Source organism: Phocoena sinus, chromosome 15 (genome assembly GCF_008692025.1).
Source record: "Phocoena sinus isolate mPhoSin1 chromosome 15, mPhoSin1.pri, whole genome shotgun sequence".
Lineage (NCBI taxonomy): Eukaryota > Metazoa > Chordata > Mammalia > Artiodactyla > Phocoenidae > Phocoena > Phocoena sinus.
The window spans coordinates 12,658,152-12,684,480 of NC_045777.1; the positions used below are offsets into that span (position 1 = coordinate 12,658,152).

At 52.3% G+C, this 26,329-nt stretch overlaps 1 protein-coding gene across 8 annotated transcripts in view; it reads left to right on the forward strand.

The window, feature by feature from the left end:
• The window catches only part of PREX1 (phosphatidylinositol-3,4,5-trisphosphate dependent Rac exchange factor 1), a 197,533-nt gene that overhangs the window by 158,929 nt on the left and 12,275 nt on the right, over positions 1-26,329 (forward strand). For 6 of the 8 annotated variants that reach the window (XM_032604156.1, XM_032604158.1, XM_032604162.1 and 3 more), the window contains 17 exons: positions 2,457-2,599; positions 4,300-4,392; positions 5,317-5,465; positions 6,811-6,873; positions 7,119-7,204; positions 8,982-9,118; positions 9,824-9,935; positions 13,393-13,580; positions 13,871-14,032; positions 14,710-14,920; positions 15,365-15,641; positions 18,423-18,629; positions 19,945-20,033; positions 21,327-21,409; positions 21,570-21,660; positions 23,522-23,650; positions 25,216-25,257. In XM_032604156.1, coding sequence (XP_032460047.1) covers positions 2,457-2,599; positions 4,300-4,392; positions 5,317-5,465; positions 6,811-6,873; positions 7,119-7,204; positions 8,982-9,118; positions 9,824-9,935; positions 13,393-13,580; positions 13,871-14,032; positions 14,710-14,920; positions 15,365-15,641; positions 18,423-18,629; positions 19,945-20,033; positions 21,327-21,409; positions 21,570-21,660; positions 23,522-23,650; positions 25,216-25,257 — 2,262 coding nt within the window. The remainder of the gene's footprint in view (positions 1-2,456; positions 2,600-4,299; positions 4,393-5,316; positions 5,466-6,810; positions 6,874-7,118; positions 7,205-8,981; positions 9,119-9,823; positions 9,936-13,392; positions 13,581-13,870; positions 14,033-14,709; positions 14,921-15,364; positions 15,642-18,422; positions 18,630-19,944; positions 20,034-21,326; positions 21,410-21,569; positions 21,661-23,521; positions 23,651-25,215; positions 25,258-26,329) is intronic. The other 2 variants (XM_032604157.1, XM_032604159.1) reach the window with 1 other exon arrangement.

Here is a 26,329-nt window from a genome sequence, read left to right on the forward strand (position 1 = left end):
CGGCAGCCTCGGTCATTCCCGAAAGCTGCTCTGTTCCCTGCGGGGGCCCTCGCAGCTCCATTCCCCCCCTCCCGTCAGCTGGGCAGAGCCTCTCATTTGTGGGTGAGAGTAATTAGGGGTCCACCCCAGCTACTATTTTGGGAAGGCGGCTAGCTGAGGACATTGTGGAGGGGGTGATCCCAGGCAACAGCAACACCCTCAGGGTCGCTCAGGGAGAGAAATTGCAGGGCGCGGTCCTTGCTCCCTTGTTCCTGCCACGAACTCAAAAATAGGCTGAAAGAGGAAAGGGCCAGATCCGAGGGTTGTGGCCGCTGCAGAACGCAGGCTAGGGTGCAGGGTGGGGCGTGGGGCAGGGCCCGTGTGGCGCCTCCCGTGGCATCCGACCCGAGTTCCCGGGGCTCTGAGGTGTCCCTGGGGAGGGACCCAGAGGCCAGCGGTCCAGTGCCTTGGGCACATACAGGGAAACTGAGGCTCCCCATTTAATCCTCGCAGCCACCCCGGGAAGTTGGTGCCGTTATTATCCCCACAGATGAGGAACCTGAGGCTCAGAGAGGCTAAATGGCCGTGAAGTTGGGAGGGGCCGGGCAGGGGTTTGAATGTGGATCTGTGCCCGTCTCATGAAGCCTGGCCAGTGGCCTCGACTGGAAGTCGGGAGTGGTTGGCTCTCACCTGGCTGAGCTCCCGGACTCCGGGATTCCAGATGTTTCCCCACATATTTCAGCCGAGACACGAGACACAACACGGTGCTTCCTCTTCCCACTCCCTGAGTCTTTTAGCCTCGTGTTTACAGCGGAGGGGAAGCCAGCCGGCCTCCTGGGGCCTGGCTCCCAGCTCTGGGGAGAGCAGCAATTTGTGTGTCTGTTGTCTCCAAGGAGGTGATAGAGGTGGCCTGAGAACGGTGCTCACAAACAGCGAGCTGTCCCGGGAAAGGAAGGAGACAGGAAGGAAGGGCTCCTGATGCTTTCCACGTCACCAAAGGTCTTCGGGGATGGCGGGGACGTCGCGAAGCTAAGGCAGCTGCTTGTCCTTCTTTCAGGGGCTCGCTGGCTTCAGACGACTGCCTCGATTTCTCCCCTTTATTTAATTTGTCCTCGCCCCCATCTATCAGGCCAGGCTGGGCAGTATGGTGAAGAGGAGGAGCCTGGGCTCTGTGACCTTGGGCAGTTTATTTAGCGCCTCTGGGCTTCAGTCTTCCTGTCTTTAAAAGGGGTGCAGCAGGTCCTTCTTTGTCCGCGGAGTAAGTGAACTTAAGCCTGTGTCCCCGGCGTGCCCTGCACGAGAAGGTATTTAGTTAAATTGTAATCCGCAGGGACCACATCACATGCTGATTGTTACTGGTTCTTTTTATTCATTTTCCTGCGACTTGTCTTAGAACAGAGGTCAGGAGACTTTTTCTGTAAAGGCCCAGATAGTAAATATTTTAGATTTTGTGGACCATACAGACTCTTGCAATTATTTAATTCTGTCATTGTGGCCCCAAAGCATCCCCCAGACAATAGGTCAATAAATGGGTGTGGCTGTGTCCCAACAAAACTGTTTCTAAAAAGCAGGAGTGGGCCACATTTGGCCCACAGGGACTGAGTGTGTTAGTCCCTGGTCTAAAGGGTTTCACTGTGGTCTCTTTCTGATTGTCAGTGAGGGTGAGTTCCTTTTCATACAATTGCCGCCCATTTAGATTTTCCCATATGTTAGTTGCCCATTCATATCCTTTGCCCTTTTATCGATGAGTTTCCCAGCTTTCTCTGGTTGATTTGTTGGAGTTTCCTATATGTTCTAGGTATTTATTCTTTGCTGGTTTTAGACAGTACAATTAGTTTTGAATCTGCGGCCTGCCTATGGCCTTCCTACTGAATGGAAGAAGCCCTTAATTTTATCATAGTGCTTTTTGGGGGGTCTCGTATATGAACTCCTTTTCTGCTCTAGGACAGAGATATTCTCCTGCATCTTGTTTGGTGAGCTTTGGCTGTTCTGTTCCTATGTAGGTCTTTAATCCAAAAGGAGTTTATTGTTATATACGGCATGAGGCAGGGATCCGGTTTTATTTTTTTCCTGTGAGTCAGTTTTCCCTGTACCATCTCCAGTGATCGTTCAGCATCCATCACACGCTGAGTCCCCATAAGCACAGCGTCCTCTTATGTGATTGCTGTTCTCTTCCGCTGGCTTTTCATCTGCTTCTACTGTGGTTCCACACAGGTTTTGTTACCATGGCTTTGTAATATGCCTTTATAGCAGTGGGGCGAGTTCAGCTTTTTCAAGGGAAGTCAGAAAGCCGGGCTTTTATGTTGAATATCCTAATATGTTAGTATTGGCACAGGATTTTACTTAATAGAGCACCGTGCTGGCCAAACCAAACTTGTCCAGCGGCTGATTCCGGCCCGTGGCTGCCAGTTGGCAGATGCTCCTGAAAGCTTCCCATGTGAGCCTGACCTTGCGCTTGCACGTCTGTGGGTTCACAGTGCTGGAGAAGAGCGAGTTCAAGGATGAGTCCCAGTACTTCCGTTTCCACGCAGACGAGGAGATGGAGGGAACCAGCAGCAAGAACAAACAGCTTCGCAGCGACTTCAAGCTGGTGGAGAACATTCTGGCCAAGCGCCTGCTGGTAGGAGCAGAGCTGTGCCGCTGCATCTTCCTTCCCAGACCCGCCTGCAGGCCCGGGAACTGGGCAAACTTCAGGTTATGGCTGGAGAAGTTGAGGTCAACTTGGAGTACCCAAGAGTACGGGGGATTCTAGGTGGTGGCTGGCAACGCTGCCCGGAGGCCAGGTTGCTTTACTGGACAGACTACCCTCTTGACAGATGAGATTGGGCTCGCTGGGCTCCTTTTCTTTTCCCTCCCATCTCCCCTTGTCTGCCCCACACCCCAGCCTAGCCTTGTGCAGGGAGGATGGCCTCCTGAGTCCTGCAGGACTCTTCCTGCACACGAAAATCTTGTGTCTTCTGGGCTGTCACCCTGTCCTTGTTCAGTTGCTGTAAATAGCCTTGCAGTTAAGGTAGAATATTTACCAGCCTGTTCAGATGTTTTACTAGCCTAGCCCACCAAATCCTGTTTCTCTCCCACTGGTGAGCAGCGGCCTCCATCTTAAGGCCTGGCCCAGAGCAGGCAACTGGGAGAGAGGCTTGGAGAGGTTAGGTCTCTTGTCATTGCCAGAGTTGAGGCCGAAGTCCACCTGATGGGAAGGCAGCTCCATTAGCTTCTTTCCTATAGTACTTATGGGGGCTGCTGTTCCAATTCCCATTTATTGCACAACAAAGCCCTCCAGTACTCCCAATCACACTTAGGATAAATCCAGTCTCTCACCATGGCCTTCAAGACTCGTCATGCCTCTCCAGCTTCATCTCCTGTGCTCTCCCCTTCTTCATCCCACCCACCCCAGCCACTCCAGCCACCCTGATCTTCTTTCTTATCCTCCAGTACCTTGGAGCCTGACTCAGGGCCTTTGCACATGCTGTGCCCTCCGCCTGAAGCACTTTTCTCCACCCTTTATAAACTTCTGTTCCTCGCTTTATTCAGGTCTCAGCTCAGATATCACCTTCTCTGGCCCCGCTGCCACACCACTTCCTGTCCCTTTAAGTCATTTGTTAATTCAAACTACATGCACTCCCTGCACCACATTCGATAGTTCTTTGTTTGTAGTCTGTCTCCCCCGGTAGATAGTCAGCTGCATGAGGGCAGGAACCGTCTGTCTTGTTCAGTGCTGTTTCTGGAACAGTAAAGTACCTGGCCCATATAACAGGCAGCAGCTCAACACATATTTATTGAACGAATAAATGCATTTCCCTGTATCCCCACCACCACTGACCCCCCCCCCCCACCCGAACCCACCAACCTGCCTGTCATCCTGTGATGGGGAGGGACGGCTCCTCCCTAAACCCCCTTCCTGTCCCCACGTTCTTGGTGGCCGGATACCTTTGGATCCATTTTATTCATTAAGTCAGTAAGTTGTTATTGAGCACCTACTGTATGCCAGCAGATGAGGAGGCAGTGGTGCGTAAATAAGGAGGCTCTGTCCTCAGGTTGGGGAGAGGAAGGGGAGACAGGCAATGAAAAGTAAACTAATACGTGTGGTCAGCAGCAGGCTGAAGCACGAGCGCAGTGGCGGGCCTTCACGTGACAGATACGTATTGAGCATCTTCTGCGTCCCGGCACCATCCTGCCGCACCCCACCCCCCAGTCTGTACCCTGAGTAGATCTGGGGCACGAAGAGCTGGCAGGATCATGGTTCTCACCATGCGGGCCAAGGTGGGGTTGGCTCCAGGCCCCCCTCCCTGCCTCACCATCTCTCCTGCCTCGGACCCTCAGATCCTGCCCCAGGAGGACGACTATGGCTTCGACATCGAGGAGAAGAACAAGGCCGTGGTGGTGAAGTCAGTCCAGAGGGGCTCGCTGGCGGAGGTGAGGCCGCTCAGAGGGGCCGCCCTGGCTCGGGCTGGGTGCGGATGGGAAAGTGGGGCATCTCTCCTCGTTTCTTGAGGCAGGCCGGCTCAGAAAGCCCTGGGATGTCAGTGGTCCCTCCTTGTTCATTGCCCTGGTGGGGAAACCTAGGGTGGGGCAGTCTTGTCTGCAGAACCCACGGCTTGGGGCTGCCCTCCCAGCATGTGCCACCAGCTCCCCCTGCTGGCCGTACGGGGTGGTGCATGAAAACGACCCGAGGGTCTGAATCCGCTCCGATTACGGAACAAATATCCGGGGTTGCTGTGACATGGATACAGGGTCTGGAGCAGGACAGCCAAGGATTCAGCCCCGGGTCCTCTCAGCTGTTCCCAGAGGTTGTGAAGGTGGGTGGGAGAGAGGCACCTGCCGCTTTGTCCGGGTGCTCTGGTTGCTTCCTTGTAGCGATTAGCAATGTGTACGGCTGCAAGTAGCCACATGCCTCGGTGGCAGGAACCGCGGGGCTTCGTTTTTCTAATAACATAAGCAGTGAGAAGGAGGTGGTTGTGTCTTGGTTCGGGGTCGATGTCTCTTTGACTTTCCTGGCCAAGCCCTCGTGGTCACAAGGTGGCTGCCCCAGCCTTGTGTCCTCACACGGCTGGGCGGGAAGCACTGACAGCTCTTCCTCAGGGGAAAAGCGTCTTTCCCGTTAGCGCCCCCTGTAGGCCTCCCTCCATAGCTCGTTGGCCAGAACGGGTCTCCCCAGCGCCCTAACTGCTTACCACAGAGGGGAGCGGGGCAGCCCTGGGGGGCTCCCGCTGGTTGCGCTCGGTGCCTGGTGCCGGCTCCGTGCTGCCTGAATGCATTCAAGGCTCCTTAGTGAGGAGGAGAAGGGAGGGGAGGGGCCAGTTACCTGGTGTGCTTGTCTCCCGCCCCACCCCCGCCCAGATGGCCGGCCTGCAGGTGGGGAGGAAGATCTACTCCGTCAACGAGGACCTGGTGTTCCTGCGGCCCTTCGCAGAGGTGGAGTCCATCCTCAGCCAGTCCTTCTGCTCCCGCCGCCCGCTGCGTCTCCTGGTAGCCACCAAGGCCAAAGAGTGAGTGTCCCCCCCGGGTGGGGTGTCTGGTGACCTTCCTCTCAGGTTGAGGAGTTGCCCGAGTCCTAGAGGTGTTGCTGGGGGCCCGAGCCGTCCCGATTCCCCGTGCTTCGGGCTCCTTCTGCAGGCACGTGACACAGTGGTGCTGCCTTTGTTCAGTCGACAGATGTTTGAGCGCCTGCTGTGTGCCCACTGGTGTGTCAGTCTCTGAGGATGCAGCCCCGTCTGGGTGGATTCATTTCTACCCTCGTAGATCTCAGTCTGTTTGGAGGGTAGAGCAGGAGACAGACAAGAAACAAAGCAGAAAAGTAAGAGACATACTGAGCCAGGTAGTTCAGGTAGTAGTGAGCGTGGACCAGTCTATAAAGCTGGGACAGGAGACGGGCTGTGTGGAGGGCTGGTGGTCAGAGAGATGCCCCTGAGAACTGAGGTGAAGACCTGAAGGAGGTAAGGGAGCGAGTCAAGGGGACTTCTGGAGGAGGAGGGTTCCAGGCAGAGGAAACAGCGAGTGCAAAGGCCCTGGGGTGGAACTGTGGCTGGTGTGTTTGAAGAACAATGAGGAAGCTGATGGGGCTGGAAGAGAGTGAATGAGAAAGAGGGGTGGATAATGAGGTCAGCCAGGCCCTATAGGGCCTGTGCCCACGGTAAGGACCATGGAGCTACTGGAAGGTTCTGAGCAGAGGGGTGGCATGATCTGATGTAGGTTCTGGCCGAATCTCTCTGGCTGCAGGTGGAGAAGAGATTGTCAGGGGCAGAGGTGGAAGCAGGGGGAGTGGTAAGGAGGCTGGTGGCCCAGCCCCGCGTGGCAATGGTGGGGTGGAGAGAAGTGGTCGGGTACCAGATATAGGTACAGGGAGAAGCATTTTCTGTTTTATAACCTGCGGATTTGGTTTTCACTTCTCCCTTCTGTTTAAGGCAGATGCTCCCGGTTTTCTATTGATGAGAGTGATGGAAAGTTTTAAATAGGATTATTTCAGTAAAAAGACCTGTCAGTTTAGGGAAAATGATTGATAGTTTGGTTGGTATGTAGAAGTGGCAGAAATCACCAAGGTGGAACGTTCCTGCTGCAAGTTCCAGAAATACCTGGTGTTTGAGAACAGGCTCTCAAGACGGCCTTATCTGGCAGGTGGGGACGATCCAAGGCCCAATGTAGGGGGCACGCCCTTGGTAGGGGAGCCCCTGGATTAATGACACCTGCTGTATGACCCCGGGAAGGTGTTGCCCACTCTGCCCTGGTGACCCACTGCAGAATGGCCAACACCTGGGCTTTCAAATCATGCTCTCTGGGGGACACGTGGGCATTTTTCTAGAGTCAGCACCAAGAATAAAATGTTCACTGGCCAAGGTGCTGGTCTGGCTGCCACGAGGCCTCCTCTCACCAAGAGAATGATGGAGAAGGGGTAGGAGGGTGAGTGGGAATTTCTGTGCATGGACTGAATCTCCAAGGGTGGGCCAGCCGGTTCTGATCAATCAAAGATCCTGCTGCCGTGGGCTTTGGTCGACGAGGTTTCTCTATACATTTGGACAGCGTGGTGCTACTGCTATTTGGGGTTTGATTTCCCAAAAGCCTGGGGGGCAGGGGCTCCCGGGGCGACCCCCTGGGCTGTCGGGAGCGGTACTGCTTTACCTCATGGCTGCTTTTGCTTGGTGCAGGATCATCAAAGTCCCCGATCGCCCAGAGGTTCTGTGCTTCCAGATCCGTGGAGCTGCCCCGCCGTACGTCTATGCTGTGGGGAGAGGTGAGCGGGAGCCTAAGAGGTGGAGAGGGGAGCTTTGGGAGATGGGTTCGTGCGTGTGTGGAAGGAGTTCAGAGGCCCCCAAACCATTACCTCCAGGCCTGTGCTTCTTAGTGCACCATTAGTACTTACCTTCTTTGCTTGAAGCCAAGGCTTGCAAACGCTTGTGGAGGGGGGTCAGGCAGTTACAAATGGGCAACTAAAATGAAGGCACTAGGGAGTGGCGAGGACTATGGCAAAGTGAGAAAAATACATGTTCACTCGAAAAGGGGCAGTTTTTCTTCAGCTGAAGCTCATTATTGCCAGGCAGGAATGTGGACCTCCTCCTGCCAGATTTGATTTTTTTTAAAGAAACCAGAAATAGGCATTTGGCCACACTTCTGTGGCCAGATAGATCCAGGCCATAGGCCAGCAGTTTGAGACCTCTGATTTCTTATTGCCTTCTCCTTGGTGTGCTGTTTAAGAGGTTACTCTGTCCAGGAGATGAAACCAGATTGACCTGAGATACGGGATTCCCAGCCCTCTTTGCATCTGAGGGCCCCGCTTTTAAAGTTTAAACATTCACTGCCCAACTGTTGACCTTGTGGTCATAGTTGTACTTTTAATATGTATTGATCGAAAATGCATGTCACGATAGAAAGCTACGGAGAATTTGTTAGTATCTTCAAGTAGGTTTTAATTTGATTTATCCCTAAAGCAGTGGTTCTCACCTGGGGGCAGTTTCACTCTCCAGAGACATCTGACAGTGTCTGGAGACATCTTTGGTTGTTATACCTTGGGGTGCGGGTGCTACTGGCATCTCATGGGTAGAGACCAGGGATGGTGCTGAATATCCTACAGTGCCCAGGACAGCTCCCCACAGAGAAGTATGCAGCCCAGAAGGTCAGTAGTGTTGAGAAACCCTGCCTTAGAGCAGAATAGGTGTTTATAGGCAAACTAGGCAAAAATAGTAAGACAGCTGACATTTCTTGAGTCCTTACTAAGAGCCAGGTACGGGGCTAAATGTTTAACATGTTTCAACTCACCGAATCTCTCAAGAACCCTATGAGTAGATATTATTAGTGTCTTCATTTTACAGATGAGGCAGCCAAGGCACAGAGAGGTTATGGAACTTGCCTGAGGTCCCACAGTTGGTCAATGACAGAGCCTGGGGTCCAGGCCTGTACTTGTCCCCATCACACCACGCAGGCCTGATTTTTTCCCGTGTACAAAGCTTGACATTCACTTGCATTTCTAGACCCTTCATATTAACCACACAAAACCCTGGGGTCCAAGCCCTGCCATTTGGGAATTGTGGTGTAGCTGAGAAAACATGCCCTTAGAGTCTGGTAGACCTGGGTTCGAAACCTGCCTTATCCTAGGCACGTGACCTTGAGAGAGTCACTTTGCCTCTCCGAGCCTCTGTCTCCCTGTCTGCAAAACGGGGCTGATCCCGGCCCCAGTATCATGGGTTGTAGTGGGACTTTAAAGGAGATGAAGCTCTAGAGTGAAACGTTTCTGGATTCAAGTCCATCCTCCCTTGCTGCGTGACCTTGGACTAGCTGCTACTTCTCTGAACCTCAGTCTCTTCTTCTGCAAAATGGGAATGCCAGTCCCTGTCCCGCCCACTGGCATGGGGTGGAGAGTGGCTGCAGGGTGCGGGGGATGGAGGTGGCGTTTGGGGGAGTTGGGGTGGTGGGTGGGGCGGGGGACAGGTTCATCTGGCTACTTGCCCTTGCCTGGCACTGCCCCGGGCTCTCTTCGCCTGGCATCCAGCCTCGAGCACTCTTGTCCCCCTTAGGCTCTGAGGCCGTGGCCGCAGGCCTCTGTGCCGGCCAGTGCATCCTGAAGGTTAATGGCAACAACGTGATGAACGGTGGAGCCCCAGAGGTGCTGGAGCACTTCCAGGCTTTCCGGAGCCACCGAGAAGAGGCCCTGGTGAGCCACCTGGCAGCTAAGGGGATCGGGGAAGCCCTGCTCATTGGCGTGGGGGTGAGGACCACGTTCCCTTCTCTGGGGAAAAGCCTGAAGGCACCACAGCGTTTTGGGTGGGGTGAGGTGGGGTGGGGCTGCCTACCTGGCAGGGCTGAGCTGGGCTTGGACTCTAGGACCTCTCTGCTTCCTAAACCTCATGGCCTTGGTTTTCACAGCTGTGAAACGGGTGTGATAAGACCCTCTTTTCTTACCACATGGGCACGTTGGGCAAATAATCACGTCAGTGGTAAAAAATTGATGTTCTACTTGGGTTGGGGACCAGAGTTCTGTGGAGGGTGATCCTAATTCATTGGTTCATTTACTAAGTGTTTATTGAGCACCTGCTGTGTGCCTGGCATGTTTCGAGGCCCTGGGGCCACGGGAGAGACAAGGTTCCTGCTCCCGTGGAGCTGACTTACATTTCCTAAGGCTCCTCCTTCCCTGGCTTCTGTGTGGAGCACAGACTATAGACAGTGACGGCTGAGTGTGACTGCAGGTCCCTCAGGAAGGTTCCAGAGTGAAGTCTGGGAGGGCTCTCTGAAGGTGGTGTTGCTGACAGGCTAAAAGCCTGAGCTTTGGAATTAGGGAACAGTGTGCACCTTGGCCCCTTCCCTTCCTCCCTGGGCTCCTGGCGTCGTGGCCGCCCCTCTTACTCTGCTCCCTGCACAGGGCCTGTACCAGTGGGTCTACCACACCCACGAGGATGCCCAGGAGGCCCGGGAGGCCCCCAGCGAGGACCCTAGTGGCGAGGGGGCCCGAGAGGAAGACCAGTCCAACTCAGGTAACAGGACAGGTGGGCCGTGTGACGGAGGTGCCAGCAGGGACTGGGTCCTCCTCTGTGTGCACAGTCCTCCCGATCCCATCCAGTCCATCTCGACGCCATGGGTTCTGTGTTAGTCTCTGACTGCTACTGTAACAAAGTACCGCAAACCTGGTGGTATAAAACAACACACACTGGGGGCTTCCCTGGTGGTGCAGTGGTTGAGAGTCCGCCTGCCGAGGCAGGGGACACGGGTTCGTGCCCCAGTCCGGGAAGATCCCACATGCCGCGGAGCCTGCGCGTCCGGAGCCTGTGCTCCGCAGCGGGAGAGGCCACAACAGTGAGAGGCCCACGTACCGCAAAAAAAAAAAAAAAAACAAACAACGCGCATTTATTATGTTACAGTTCTGGAGGTCAGGAGTCCGAAGTGAGACTCACCAGGCTATAATCAGGGTGTCAGCAGGGCTGCTTCCTTTCTGTGGCTCTATGGGAGAATCCATTCACTTGCCTGTTTCAGGTTCTAGAAGCTTGGCTCGTGGCCCCCTTCCTCCATCTTCAGAGCCAGCAGTGTTGGCCTGCGTCCTTCTCACACTGCCACCTCCCTAATTCTAACTCTCCTGGCTCCATCTTCCCCATTTAAGAACGCTGTGATTACACTGGGTTCAGCTGGATCATCTGGAATAATCTTACTGTAAAGTCAGCTGACTAGCAGCCCTACTTCCAGCTGCAGCCCCAGTTCCTCCTCGCCGGGTAACGTAGCGTATGCACAGGGCCCAGGGATGGGATGTGGGTATTTTTTTAGGGGTTGTTATTCTTTTTCTTCTAATATTTTGTTGCAGTGTTTTGTTTTATAAATTTATTTATTTTATTTTTGGCTGCGTTGGGTCTTCATTGCTGCGCGATGGCTTTCTCTAGTTGCGGCGAGAGGGGGCTACTCTTTGTCGCAGTGCACGGGCTTCTCATTGCGGTGGCTTCTCTTGTTGCGGAGCGTGGGCTCTAGGCACGCGGGCTTCAGTAGTTGTGGCTCGTGGACTCTATAGAGTGCAGGCTCAGTAGTTGTGGTACACGGACTTGGTTGCTCCACAGCATGTGGGATCTTCCTGGACCAGGGCTCGAACCCATGTCCCCTGCATTGGCAGGCAGATTCTTAACCACTGCGCCACCAGGGAAGCCCCAGCGGCTGTTATTCTGTCCACCATGGGCTCCCATGTTTTTCTCTCTGCCCAGCCTCAGCCCTGGACCCCCAGACCTGTCATTCCACCTGACATCCCCGGATGTCTGACAGGCATCATGGCCAAAATTGAACTCCTGACCTTCCTCTGAAGCTTGTTCCTCCCCTCAGGGTCCCCTCTCCATCCTTCCAGATTCTCAGGCCCCAAACTCAGAGTTCTCCCTGACTGTTCTTTCTCCTGTATCCTGCCACCTTGCTTCCAGCATCCAGGCTCATTGCCTGTACCTTCCCCTTGCAACCAGAATCACCACCTCCATCGCTGCCTGGTCCGAGCCACCATCATTTCTCACCAGGACTATTGTAATGGCCTGCTCACTCTCCTCCCTGCCCTGCCTTACCTCTCCTCCTGTAGGCTAGTCTCAAAAAATAGAACAGAACCTTCCAGTGGCTTCCACCCTATGCAGGGCAAAGACCAAGTCCTTGTCATGGTCTTCCAGGCCCAGCCTTGCTTCCCAGCCTCACCTCTCATCACTTTCCCACTTGCCCTCGCTGCTCCATCCACTCCAGCCTCTTGTTCTTAAATACCAAATGGACTCCTGCCCCAGGGCCTTTGCACTTGCAGTTCCCTCCGCCTGGAATGCTCTCCCCCTGAGTACTTCTTACCCATGCTCCTCGCCTCACTCAACTCTCTGCTCAAATGTCACCTCCTCAGAGAGGCCACCTTGAGTGCTGTAATTAAATAAGCCCTTTCTGTCCCTCAGTGTCTCCTTATCCTGTTTTATTTTTCTTCACCATGTGTATTAGTTGACATATATCATACAGTTATTTATTGCTTTTCTTTGTTTTCCCCACTAGCGTAAGCTCCCCGAGGGCAGGGATTTTGTTTGTTTTATTCCTTGCTGTATGCTCCGAGCCTTGAACTGTGCCTGGCGCATAGTAGGCACTGAGTGAATACTTGTAGTTTGAATAATAGCCCCTCCTCTCCGGTTGCTTCTCTGGACTCTGCCCCGTACTTCTGCTGGGCTGGGGGTGGGGGCAGATGCCATGGGTAGACCAGGGGTTTGGGTGCCTCTGTGTCCAACAGCTCTGGGCTCCTGGCTGGGGACTTTGGGGTCAGAAAAGAACCAGGGTTTATGGGGTTGGCTGGGGAGCTATCCTGCACTGCTGAAACACCCACAGCCTGGCAGAGGGGTCCTAAAGGGGACAGGCTGGTGGGGAGGGGGGAGAGGCCAGCTGGCAGGTGTGAGCTCAGTTTGTGCCCCTCTGAGAGGAATGGGCTGTGGGCCTCCTTCCCCAACATGTGGGCGACCCCTGATGATGACCGTAAACCACGCTGAGAGGAGTTGGTGGTTTCTACTCTTCTGTTCAACAAGTAGAAGCACCTACTATGTGCCAGGTTCTGTTCTAGGAGCTGGGAGACACGAGTGAGCAAGGCAGACAGGGCCCCTGCCCTCAGGACACGGATGTGAGGGGAGCCAGACAGTGAACAAAAGAACAAAAAACCTGACAAGTGGTGACACAGTATGAGGGCGAGGGGAGAAAGAGTGATGGGCTGTGTGTTGAGAGGTCCTCTTTGGAGCAGGTGGGGAGGAAAGCAGTTCACGCCAATAAAGTGTCTACTTTCTCCTTAGATACATCACTGCCTAGCTGTGTGGCTCTGAGGAGTCACAGCCTCTCCGGGCCCATATTAATCAGGACTGAAACTGAGCTACATAAAAACATTGGCTCAGCAAACTAAAATGTCTGAGTAGGGTCAGCAAGCTTCAGGTCTGGCTCAATCCAGCACTTTATATAGTGAGGAGGCTCTTGCTTTTTCTCCAGTTCTCAGCTCTGCTCCCTCTGTGTTGGTTTCCCTCTTACATGCTGTTTTTCCCACCTGGTGGCTCTAGTAACTTGGGATCCAGTTGAAAAAGAGAATGTCTTCTTCTCTTTGCAGATCCAACAGAAGTGCCAGACTTTACTCTGATTGACTCAGCTTGGGTCACGTGCTCACTCCTGAACCAATCACTGTGAATAGAGGAAATCAAACATGCTGATTGGCCAGGCCTTTGCCTCTGGGGGAGGGTGTGGTTGGGGGGAGCCCTTTTCTGAGCCACAAAGACTGAGAAAGGGGCTCAAGGGTAGATTCCTAGAAGGACAGTCTTCTAGAACAAGAGGTGAACGATAGCGGGCTGGCAAAAATGAACAGAGCTGCAGCACTTTAGTCCCCCCATCCGTCCAACACAAGCCATCTGCGGTGCTGGGTCAGGAGGCTGGCTTGGGGAGCGGTGCCCCCTCCTCAGGGTTGCCTGTCCCTCTGGCTTCCAGCCTTCCCCCTGCTGTCCCTGGGTCCCCAGCTGAGCCTGCACGAGGACAGCCCTGTGGTCAGCCTGACGGTGGACAACGTGCACCTGGAGCATGGCGTGGTGTACGAGTACGTGAGCACAGCGGGCATCAAGTGTCACGTGCTGGAGAAGATCGTGGAGCCCCGTGGCTGCTTCGGCCTCACTGCCAAGGTCTTGCTGGGTGCTGCCCTGCCCTGAGAGGTGGAGCAGCCTGATTCCCATGTCCTCAGAGTTAGCCTGGAGACCTGCATCCTAGTTCCTCCCCCTCGACTCGATAGCTGTGGGGCTTAGGAGACTGACTTGTTATCTCTTAGCCTCAGTTTACTCATCTGCTAAACGGGCCAGTAATAGAGCTGACCTCACACACGTATTATGAGGCATATAGTAGTCACCCCAGATAAACCCATTAAGACCCTCCCAGGTGCACAGCGAGTGCTCAGTAGCTGTTAATATTTCTGCAGATCCTTGAGGCCTTTGCCACCGATGACAGTGTCTTTGTGCAGAACTGTGGGCGGCTTATGGCCCTGAGCAACAACATAAGGACCATGTCCCACTATGAGTTCCGCAACATCTGTGACACCAAGCTGGAGAGCATCGGCCAGAGGATCGCCTTGTACCAGGAGGTGCCTGCACCCTACAGGGTCTTAACTTGGGGTATTTTGGTTGTAAAAGTCAAAACCCAGCCCAATTTAGCTTAAACAGGAGAATTTATTGGTTTATATTACTGAAGCATCCAGAGGTGAGCTTCAGGCATGGTTGTATCCAGGCACTCAAACATCACACTATGACAAGAACAGGGCCTCTCTCTTTCTCTTGACTTTATTTTTCTGTCTTGGCTTTGCTCTCAGGCAGTTCCTTTTCATGTGGTGACAACATGGCCCCCAATGGCTCTAGCCTTAGCAACCCCAGTAGAAAAGGAACTCGAAGAGAGCTTTTGTTGACTTGGCTTGGGTCCCTTGCCTAGGCCTGTACCAGTCTCTGCAAGGATGGGGAGGTAGCCTTACCTGAACCTCACGGACTGTGGGTCAGGGAGAGATGTTCCTCAAGGACAGCTCAGGTGCAGCTAAAATGGAGAAATGAACGTAGGTAGGTACTTGGAGGCCTCACGTTTCTCCAGGCCTTCCCTGAAATCTGGGTCCAGTAAAAGGCACGGCAGGGGAATTTACTTTGCCATTTGGAACTATTGACATATTGTCCAATTTTGGATTGTCTGACCTAGGCCAGGATAAAGTGGGTACTGGCGGTGGGTCAGAATTTCCAGACCCCTGTATCATGACTCCATGTCCCCCACCCTTCTCAGTTTGCAGCTCAGCTAAAGAGCAGGGTCAGCCCGCCCTTCAAACAAGCACCCCTGGAACCCCATCCGCTGTGTGGCCTGGACTTTTGCCCCACCAATTGCCACGTCAACCTCATGGAAGTGTCCTACCCCAAGACTACTCCCTCGGTTGGCAGGTCCTTCAGCATCCGCTTTGGTCGCAAACCCTCCCTCATCGGCCTTGACCCAGAGCAAGGTAACTGTGTGTGTCTGTCAAAAACTGTGTCCAGATCTTACACTACAGATACTTAAACAGAAGCATGTCTGAAGGCCAGCAGTCCAGAGCTGGATTGATAGCTCCACGGTCATCAGGGATCCAGGCTCCTTCTATCTTTCTGTGCCACCATCTCCAGATGTTGCTTTTATCCTGAAGGATGCCTCATGGTATATAGAATGGCTGCTGGAGGACCAGCCATCATGTCTACATTCCAGGCAGGAAAAAGATCACAGTAGTTAAAAGTATATTAGCACCAAACCGAAACTTGCTTATTGAAGTAATTCAATGTATTAAAAGAATATTTAAAAGAGAAATATTTCCCATTCATTGGGATCCTTAAAATGAATTCGTATACCTCTGTCTAAGGGGCTTGTGGGTGTCTGGGGGCTGTTTCCAAGTGAACTCTCCCTCCCTCCACTGTAGGTCACCTGAACCCCATGTCGTACACCCAACACTGCATCACCACCATGGCTGCCCCATCCTGGAAGTGCCTACCTGCTGCGGATGGGGACCCCCAAAGCCAGGGTCCCAACGACAGCAGCTTTGGGTCAGCCAATGGAACCCTTGGCCAGGAGCACCGGGGTTTGAGCTTCCTACTCAAGCAGGAGGACCGTGAGATCCAGGATGCCTACCTGCAGCTCTTTACCAGACTGGATGTGGCCCTGAAGGAGATGAAGCAGTATGTTACCCAGATCAACAGGTGAGCCCTGGGCCCCGGAGAGAATGGCCTGAGTGTCAGGGTCAGGATTTCTCAACATCAGCGGCATCAACATTTTGGGTAGGATCATTCTTCGGAGTTGGGGGCTGTCCTGTACATTATAGGCTATTAGTGGTATCCCTGCCTTCTACCCACTAGATACCAGTAGCACCCCCTTCCCCAGTTGTGACAATCACAAATGTCTTCAGACATTGTCAAATGCCCTCTGGGGGGCAAAATCACCCCTGATTGAGAACCACTGATCTAATGAAAGGATGGATGTGGGCAGCATCATCAGTAGAGGCTGAAACTATTTGTTGAGAGGTTTGGGGGGAACTTTATCATTTTAATGTCGCAGAAAGCGAGATGGCTAGACGTGATGTCCCTTTTGGTGCGAAGCAGCAGGACACATGCACCGCATCACCTACAAAGCGTTCTTGCCAGCACAAGTCGCACCGTTCTCTGATCAAAGTTCTAGGTCTCACTACTCAGCTAGAGGACTGGGTTTTAAGGGAGGATGAAATGCCACCTCAGGGACGCAGTTGGTTAAATTCAGAGGGTGGGTGATTCTAGATGACAAATGACCCAGTTTCTTTAACAAATAAATGATTGGAGGGGAAGCAGGTACAGGGAGGCGGGGGAGGAGGAACTGTTAGGGAAGAGGCTTGAGAGACACATCAACCAAATACAGTGTCTGGACCTGGTTCGGGTTCTGTTTCTAACATACCATCTGTGAGAAGACACTTTGGGGAGCATCAGGGATCCCGTGGTCTGGGAACTAGATGGTATTATGGAATGATTGATTTTGTTAGGTGTGGTAATAGTGACTGGTTGTGTTTACAACAGTGTTTCTCAGCCTCAGTACGGTTGACATTTTGGGCCCGATAATTCTTTGTTGTGGGATACTTAGTGGCATTCCTGGCCTCTACTCCTTGGATGCCAGTAGCTAGCCCACCCCTCCCTGCCCTGCTTCAGTTGTGACAACTAAAAATGTCTCTGGACGTTGCTAAATGTTTGCGCCTGAGGGAACTTGCTAAATTGCTAACCGTTTCCTGGAGTGGGGGAGTGGGGGACAGAAAGCACCCTCAGTTGAGAACCGTTGCTTTAAAAATAAATCCTTATGTGCTAGAGACACATATGGAAGTGTTTATAGGGGAAATTATATGATATCTTAGGTTTGTTTTAAACACTCCAGAAAAAGAAAAAGCAACAGGAAAGATGGAGGAAAGAAAAGTGGATCCTGAGTTTCCACTGTTGAAGCTGGCAGCTGGTTACCTGGGGTCCATCATACTGGTCCCTCTCCTTTTGTGTATGATAGAAATTGTCAATCAGAATAGGAAAAATAATGTAGGGTCTGGAGGCAGGAGGCCTGGGTTTGATCCTGGCCCTGCCACTTATTAGCTGTGTGACCTTAGGCAAGTCACTTAACCTCTCTGAGCCTTGATGGTCTCACCTGTTAAAATGGGGCTAATCATAATACTGACCTCATTGAGATGTAGTAGGATTATATCAGCCAGGGTTTACTGATCACTTACAAGGCACCACTCTTCTAAGCACTTTACATATTTTAACTCCCTTAATCTTTACAGCAGCTTAGGACATAGATAGTGATATTACTCCAGATGAGGAAACCGAGTCTCAGAGAGGTTTAATAATTAGCTTTAGGTCTCTGAACTAGGAAATGATAGCATTGGGATTTGAACCTGGGGTCTGTCTGTCTTAAAAACCTATAGTCTTAACAATTATACTCTATGCCAGGGATTGACACACTATGGCCTATGGGCCAAATCCAGCCCACTGCTTTTTTTAAAAAAAATAAAGGCTTATTGGAGCACAGCCGTGCCCATTTCTTTACATGTTGTCTATGGTGCTGTCACAGTACAGCAGCAGAGTTGAGTGTATGGTTGTAACTGAGACCATATGGCCCTTATAGACCGTGTTTCCCAGTTGCCTTCTTTTCTCTGGAGCCTGTGTGTAGCTTGGCTGTGAAATAAGGAGTATCCATATGTCACGCCCCCTACAGGAGGGACAATGTATTCACATCTGCAGAGTTGCTGGTGGGATTTTCTTTTTATTTATTTATTTATTTATTTATGGCTGCGTTGGGTCTTCGTTGCTGTGCAGGCTTTCTCTAGTTGTGGGCAGCGGGGGCTACTCGTCGTTGCAATGTGCAGGCTTCTCATTGCGGTGGCTTCTCTTGTTACAGAGCACGGGCTCTAGGTGCGCGGGCTTCAGTAGTCGTGTCATAAGGGCTCAGTGGTTGTGGCTCACGGGCTCTAGAGCGCAGGCTCAGTAGTTGTGGCGCACGGGCTTAATTGCTCCGCGGTATGTGGGATTTTCCCGGACCAGGGATCGAACCCATGTCCCCTGCATTGGCAGGCGGATTCTTAACCACTGCGCCACCAGGGAAGTCCTGCTGGTGGGATTTTCAGGGAAGGGACACAGAGCATTTGATGGCTCCCTCTACTTAGGATCAAAGGTGAGGCCTGAGCTTCCCTGGTGGCGCAGTGGTTGAGAGTCCGCCTGCTGATGCAGGGGACACGGGTTCATGCCCCGGTCTGGGAAGATACCACATGCCACGGAGCGGCTGGGCCCGTGAGCCATGGCCACTGAGCCTGCGCGTCAGGAGCCTGTGCTCCGCCATGGGAGAGGCCACGACAGTGAGAGGCCTGCGTACCCCCCAAAAAAAGTGAGGCCTGAGGTCAGAGCCTTGCCTGGGGCCTCCATGGAGGCAAGTGGAGCCACGGGCCTCTGCCTTTAAGTTCAAAGTCTTTGCTCCTGCAGGCTGCTGTCCACCATCACGGAGCCCACCTCGGGTGGGTCCTGCGATCCACCCTCGGCCGAGGAGACCTCATCCCCCCAACTGGTCAGCGAAGAGAGCGAGATGGACAGGGCCGATCACGGGGGCAGCAAGAAAGTGTGCTTCAAGGTGTCGGAGGACGATCAGGAGGACTCGGGTCATGACACCATGAGCTACCGGGACTCCTACAGGTGAGGGCAAGCGGTGCTCTCGTGGGGTTTGCTGTGAATGGCCAGTGGCACAGTTGAGGCCCCCGCCGTGGGAAAGTCAGAATCAGAGGACATTTCCCAGGAAGCAGTGGGATGGGGCACTGTCGCCTAGCTATGTGGTCCTGGGGGGTTAGGCTGCGCCCCCCAGCACGCCCCAGATGCCCCCTTCGGCTCCCCTGCCCCTGGTGGACACCACCCATCCTTTCTGCCTTCGTTACACTCTGTGCACGTTGATGGAATGTGGTCCAAGGAAAAGTCAAGATCTGCAGTGTGTTTTAAAATCAACGTTAAGACCTCTCTGGTTTCTGCAACAAACACTATTTTTACTTGATCCAGGGAGTAAGACCATTTTTTCCCCTGCTGACTCAGAGGATCTGAATTGTTTTCTCCTGGTTAAGTTAATTATTAACAAGATCAGTGAAGTTTGAATTAGTGGGTCAAATAGACTGAAACCCCAATTTCCTGTAATAAACCATAGAGTGAGTGAATGGAATTCCTTACCACAAATAAACAAGCACCATAGCCTCCAGTGAAAGGTTACATAACATCTGACCATTGTGGTTAAAGTAGAATCTTGGAGGGGCACTTCAGTTGTTCGTGGGCAAAATACTGAACTGATAGAATTTGGCAAGAAAGGCTTTGGTCCCCATCCTTCCAGCTTTTATATCCTTTCAGTCTTCAAGGGACCAGATTGGTCGGTGTTTCTTGGTGTCTGTATTACGAAATGGTCTGGCTGACTGGGTACCGTGTGTTCTTGGAGCCTCTTGTCCACAGACCAAGATCTCTCCATCTCTCTGGGTTTCCATTCTGACATTTTTGGGTCCTCCGATTTTTCCTTTAATTGTCAGAAAGGTGAAGGGAAGAATTTCAGGGTTGTGGTTTTTAATTCCCCATGCCTTCTGAGTTCCTGGGATACAAGCCAAGCAAACACAGTCTTTGTTCTTAGGAGGTTTCTGGCCAGGCTGGGGAGACAAAATATGGAACCATGTGGCCAAGTGTGGCGAATGCAGGTGTGTCCAGGGACAAGGCTGTCCCACGAAGACAGTGACAGGAGTTACACCCAAACGAAAATGATTCATTATCCACCTACCACTTCTGTACTGAGGCCTGGAAATGTTTCCCCAGTGTCAGACCTAGAAAACGCACCAGGACAACCCTGCCCGTCTATGGCTCTGGCGGTTGGCCCACGGTGCCTTCTCTGGGCCAATCGTCCACCCAAGAAAGTGGGTTCCGGGTGCTGGGACCAGAGGCTGTGAGTGGGAGGGTGACTCATGCCTTCGTCTCTGCTGCTTTGCAGTGAGTGTAACAGTAATCGGGACTCCGTCCTGTCTTACACCAGCGTGAGAAGTAACAGCTCCTACCTGGGCAGCGACGAGATGGGGTCTGGTGAGTGCTGAGGCTCGTGCTCCAGGAGAGGGGTTCCCCCGCGCGATTCTGTTTTGTTTATTTTTATTTTGTTATGCTTCGTTCCATGTTATATTGTCTTCTATTACTTTGCATGGTGTGCTAGTGGTTCTCCTTCAGTCCTTTAGCAAACATTTATTGCGCACCAGTTATGTGCTGGGACCACGGCAGTGAATGAAAAGACATAGATCCCGGCCCTCACGTTCTCCGTGAACGCCACGGACACGGGACAAATAAAAACATAAACGATGCAGTTACATGTTGTGGTGAGGGCTCCAACGTTACTAGAATAGGGCGACCTGATGGTTTCCGTGAATGACACATGCTCAAACCAAAAATTCAGATGACACAGGGAAGTTCAAAAGAAATACATGGAAATAAGTCAGAATCTCAACCTCTCCCCCAGAAATGACTATTGATTATATTTGGGGATTGCTGGTGAACATGTATTTCTGCACAGATGTGGAGAAATGTGGGTGGACGGCTGGAGGGACAGACAGACATAAATAAGATTTTATAAATTAGATTCTATGTTACTTGGAATTTTTACTGAAAGACGGAAATTTGTTTTTATTTTAGTTTTATTGATTTCAGCCTTTAAAATTTTTATTTTGTGAATAAGACAGACATCCACATGGTTCATAATTCAAAAGGCATGAGAGGGTGGGTAGTGACAAACCTCCCTCCCACCCTTGTTACCCGGCCTCCCGGTTCCCAAGCTCCCGCTGTCACTACTGCCCTATGTGTCCTTCCAGAGGTAGTATCTGTGCATAAAAATTCAATTTTAATTTTACTTCAGTTTAACAGAAGAAAAAGAAGCTCACGTAAGATCAGAGATATTTCTGAACTTTAGGTAAATATTTCATCACATAAGATATTCAGCTGCAAAAACTATCCCTGGGGAGGTTTTAGGAAGGCACTTACATGTGGCAGCTGATTTAAATGAAATGGCTGGGGGATGAATCAGGAGACTGGGATCCGGTTCCTTATATCTGACTTTCTGTCTCCTCGTCTGCAGAGTGAAAACTAATAACATTGACTTACAATTGTGTAATGTTTTAGTTCCTGTTGCCCATTTTGCAGATGAAGAAACCGAGGTGCAGAGAGGTCAAGTGATTTGTACAGTGTCACACAGCCAGGACCTGGGTCTATCAGACTCCAAGTCCACTGTGGGTTTTGGAGCTCTGTAGCTACATTGCTTTCTTGAGAAAGAGGCTGGGCAGGTGTGAGATGGGGCAGGAATAGTTGATGGCTGTGGTTTCTTCCTTCTGCAAGGGGACGAGCTGCCCTGTGACATGAGGATCCCGTCAGACAAGCAGGACAAGCTTCATGGCTGCCTGGAGCACCTCTTTAACCAGGTAGGACCTTTGTCCCAACTCCGGCCTGACCTTGAGTTCTTCCCATCAGCCCTGGTAAGAACCCATAAGCCAGGAGCCGGGGCAGGGGCTATGAGTAATGAGTCCCTGCAACTTGGAGGGCCCTGTGGGCCAAACTAACCCAGAGCTTCCCGCCACCCAGGTGGACTCCATCCATGCACTCCTCAAGGGGCCAGTCATGAGCAGAGCCTTTGAAGAGACCAGGCATTTCCCCATGGACCACAGCTTACAAGGTGAGCAGAGAAGAGTCCCCAGGCAGGGCGAGGGATGACATCCAGCATCCGTCGGGGAGACGGGCTGCAATGGGTGACGTGTGCTGGACAGGCGTCAGGCCACCTGGGCCACGTTCTCAGCTTTGCCCCTCACCTGTTGAATGGCCGTGGGTCAGTCCAGGGGCAGTCAGCAGATCCAGCCCATGGCCTGTTTTTGTACAGACTGTGAGCTCAGAATGAGTTTTCATTTATAATGGATTGTTAAAACGGAACGAAAGAAAGAATACGTGACAGAGACTGTATGCCCTGCAAAGCCTAAATCAGTTCCTATCTGACTCTTTACAGAAAAAGTGTGTGGACCGCTGGGCTGGTCCCTGAGCCTTTCTGGGCCTCCGTCTGCCTGTTTATAACATGAGGGGAAGGACTGGAGCACGATTTGCCAAACCTCAGACACCCCCACAGCCCCTTCATCATTTTAGACATATTCACAGAATCTGCCAACATCTTTACATTTTTTAAACCATATTCATTTGCTGCCCATATTATTGATAGATCAAACTGTCTCCCTTTAAAAAATTCAATTTTGAAAGGACCTTATTTAACTCCCTGTAAATGGAAAACCAGTATAAAATGTCATAAAATAATGATAAATCCAATGGAAACAGCAACAAAAAATGTCACTGTACTGTAGTTAGGCACTGTTGCCTGCCCAGAGCTCTTTGTTCTTTATTCCTGAGGGGGATTAGTGAGTTAAAGAAGTGTTAAGGACTTACCAGCACCAAACTGAGACCTTCTTCTTGAAATGCTTGAGAGAAAAAGATTGACTTTTATGTCCCTCTATTTACTTCTCCTCCCATTTACCCATCCACCCACCTATTTATCTATCCACCCATCTGTCCATCCATCCATCCATCCATCATCCATCCATCCATTCATCTATCCATCCATCCATCCACCCATCCACCTACCCACTCATCCACCCATCTGTCTACTCCATGCATCCATGCATTCATACATCCAGTAAATACTTTCCAAGAACCAGCTTGTGTCAGGCCTTGTGCTGGGCTCTGGGGCCCATCAGATGAAGGTGACACTGCCTCTGACCTCAAGGAGCTTCCAGTAGAGTTCAGGAGATGGGAAAAGAAACAGGCAGTTGCTCCTAAGTGAGGGTCGGAAGTGGTGAGAAGTTGGGGTGCCCTAGCTCAGCTCTCCCTCCTGCTGTCTCAGGATCATCTCTCGCTGGGATGGACCTTAGAAAGAAGAAATGTCAAACTCAGAGGAAACAAAACCACACATATCTCAGGAACCTGGGACTTTGTAGCAGGGAAGAGGCCAAAGGAGCGGGGACCTGTGTTTGCTTGTCTGGGGCCAGGTTCAAGTCCCTTTTCTGTCACTACCCTGCTGTGTGACTTGAGGCAAGTCACTTTTCCACTCTGTGCCTGGACTTCCTCCTCTGTGTAGGGAAAAGGTTACGCTAGGTTACAACTCACGTGCCAGCTCGATTGGTTGTGGCTGTGAGGAGGTAGTACCCGAGAATCCTTCCGTGACTACATCCAGGCTCAGGAGACAAGCATGCCCTGATTGATTGGTGATGTCTGCATTGGATTTGTTGCACCTGTGAGGAGTCTCAGCCTCAGACGAGCGGGAAGGAGTGCTGAGATTGATCAGCAGTGTCTGCCATGAGTGTGATACTATGAATTCGTAGCACACTTACCATGTGTTTGCCTTCCATGAACCAGATCGTGCCCTAGAGTCCTGCCAGCATCCTTGACCTAAGATTCTGAGCTTTGGAATCTAGTGATGGTACAGAGGCCTCTGTGCCCCCATTTTCCAAAGCTATCTAATTGTCCCTTTCCTGCCCTCATGTCACTTTCTGCCCCAGAGTTCAAACAGAAGGAGGAGTGTACAATTCGTGGCCGCAGCTTGATCCAGATCAGCATCCAGGAGGACCCCTGGAACCTCCCCAATTCCATCAAGACCCTGGTGGACAACATTCAGAGATACGTGGAAGGTCAGTTGGGCAGGGAAGGCTGTGATGTGGAGGTTTTGTGGCCTTTGGTTCTTGATGGGCAACGTGGAAGGATCAGGAATGGGTCCATCTCCGTGCCCCACGTCTCTCCAGGCCCAGGGAGAGGACAGGAAGAGAGTGTGTCCCTTTCTCAGCTGTGTCCTGCCCTGGGCAAGGCCCTGGGACAGTACACACTTGATCAAGGAACTGCTGATTTGGGGTGCCTGGGGCTTCCTTGCAGAGTCAGGAGGCTAAGAAGGCTGAACTTGTTCCTTCTCAGCTTCCAAAATTGTGGATGTAGTTCAGTTCCTTTTGTTTATTAACCAGGTTACAAGTTGGGGGGTGGGTGGGTCCTGATCAGACTTGGGCCGCCAGGTAATTTTTGATGCTACAGCATTAAAAAATGTGAACCTGCTGCCAGCATTTATAATCCGAGACCCCACTTGGCTGGAGATGAGTGGTGGCCACCCTCTTTAGGTGGGGGAGGGGTGCCTTCCAGTCCACATGGATCCCACCATGCCCTGTGGCCTGGGGTCTGCTTCATGCACCTTATGTTACCTGCCTGGCCCTTGGCAGCATTTGAGCCTGGAACTCCTGGGTTAGAAGGATCCCAGGCCAGGGAGACATCTGACCAGGACAGCAGGAGGTGCTTGGCCCCAGGGTCATGACCCCAGGAACAGCACCCTCTGACTTGGGAGTCTGTGTTGGCCCTGAGCTGTCCTGTCTTCCAAAACTGTGACTGGTGAAGAGCATGGACTCTGGAGCCAGATGGCCAGTGCTCGAACCCCAGCTCTCCCACTTATTGGCTGTGCGACCTTAGCAAGTTCCTTGACTTCTCTGTGCTCCAGTCTCTTCATGTGTAAAATGGGTTCATAGTGGTGGTGTGAGGGATAAACGCGTCAGTACAAACAAGGCACTTGGTGCAGTGCCTGGCACACAGTAAGCCCTCAGTAAGCATTTGCTGGTGTTATTACCCCACCTGCCCTGCATCTTAGTGCCTCCCCAGGACAGAATGTATCACAAGAGGGCAAATCCAGGGTCCTTTCAGATTTTTTTTTTAAGCCCCTTCTGGGCCCAAGAGCCTTTATTTGACGGAAAGAGAGCAGGGTGTTAGGCCTGTGTCTGGAAGGTCTGGGCTTTGTCTACACGTGGGCAGGGCTTGGCTGTGTAGGACGGTGTGAGTAAGTACCTGAGTACACGTGTGAGTGTACGTGGTCTGAGTGTGCTCCCACATGTACATGCACGCGTGTGTCAGGGTGTGCCCACGCACAGGTACAAGGTGTGGGCTGGGGGCTCTGGCCCATTAGTTGGAGGGGCTGGTTTGAATCTCTGTATAGACAGTTGGGGTGCAGCTAAAAGTGGGGGTTTCATCCCCTGCACATCCAAGGGTTTCTGGAATCTGCTCAACGTTCAGTCGAAGCTCGTTGACCGTGGCTCTGTGTGCCCAGAGCTTCGCAGCGAGAAGGGGCAGTCACTGCGAGAAGGGGCAGGCACTTGGGCTGTGGGGAGGCCTGGCTCGGCTTGCTGCTTCTGCTAACCCCTCTCAGCCCATCTCCTTCTCCTTCCAGATGGAAAGAACCAGCTGCTCCTGGCCTTGCTGAAATGCACAGGTGAGGGCTTCGAAGGGGCAGCTGTCTGTGATTTGCACACACCCAGGTGCATCCGGGAGAGGCCCCCCTGGCAGCCAGTGCCCATGACCGCACCCCGGGGAAGGCCTCTTCTGCCGGCCAAGGTTGACTTTCCCCTGGTCGTCGGGGTCTGCACAGGGGGAGGTAACACCATGGCCTCTAGCCCCTCCAAGAACTACTCAGACCTCACTTCTTCCTCTTGTGTCCGGGGGACAAGTCTCAGGGCCCTGGAGCCAGGAGCACTGTCTCTTGCCACTTCCCAGGCCTGGGCTGATCTTGACGAGGACACAGGATAGAGCACTGACAATTAGGGAGGCTCTTTGCCGGTAGAGCCCTCAGCCCCAGCCTGGGGCTTCCTACCCCAAAGACAATGGGGTGGAGGAGGGGCTGATGGGGGCCTAGGGGAATCTTGGAGGTGTTCTCTGTCCCTCCCTTCCTTCCAGAAATTCTCAGCCAAGGGGCAGCTAGAATAGGATCTGGGTCAAAATTGGTCACTGAAAACCCATTGGCTAGAGCCAGTCATCAAAAATAATCCCTTCCAGGGCTTCCTTGGTGGCGCAAGTGGTTGAGAGTCCACCTGCCGATGCAGGGGACACGGGTTCGTGCCCCGGTCCGGGAAGATCCCACATGCCACGGAGCGGCTGGGCCCGTGAGCCATGGCCGCTGGGCCTGCGCGTCCAGAGCCTGTGCTCCGCAACGGGAGAGGCCACAACAGTGACAGGCCCGCATACCGCAAAAACAAAAACAAAAACAAAAACAAACAAACAAAAATAATCCCTTCCAGGGAATTCCCTGGTGGTCCGGTGGTTAGGACTCGGTGCTTTCACGGCTGGGGCCCGGGTTCGATCCCTGGTCAGGGAACTAAGATCCCGAAAGCTGCGTGGCACAGCCAAAAGAAAAGAAAAAAATCCCTTCCAGGATATTAGGACCCTGAATGACTGATTGCCCAAAATTGGCCAGTTCTGTAAATCACATCACAAGCAGGGGACAAGGAAGTGGTGGTGGGGGATGGTAAGAAGAAGGCATACTTCTCAAAAATAGGGAAAATGGTAAA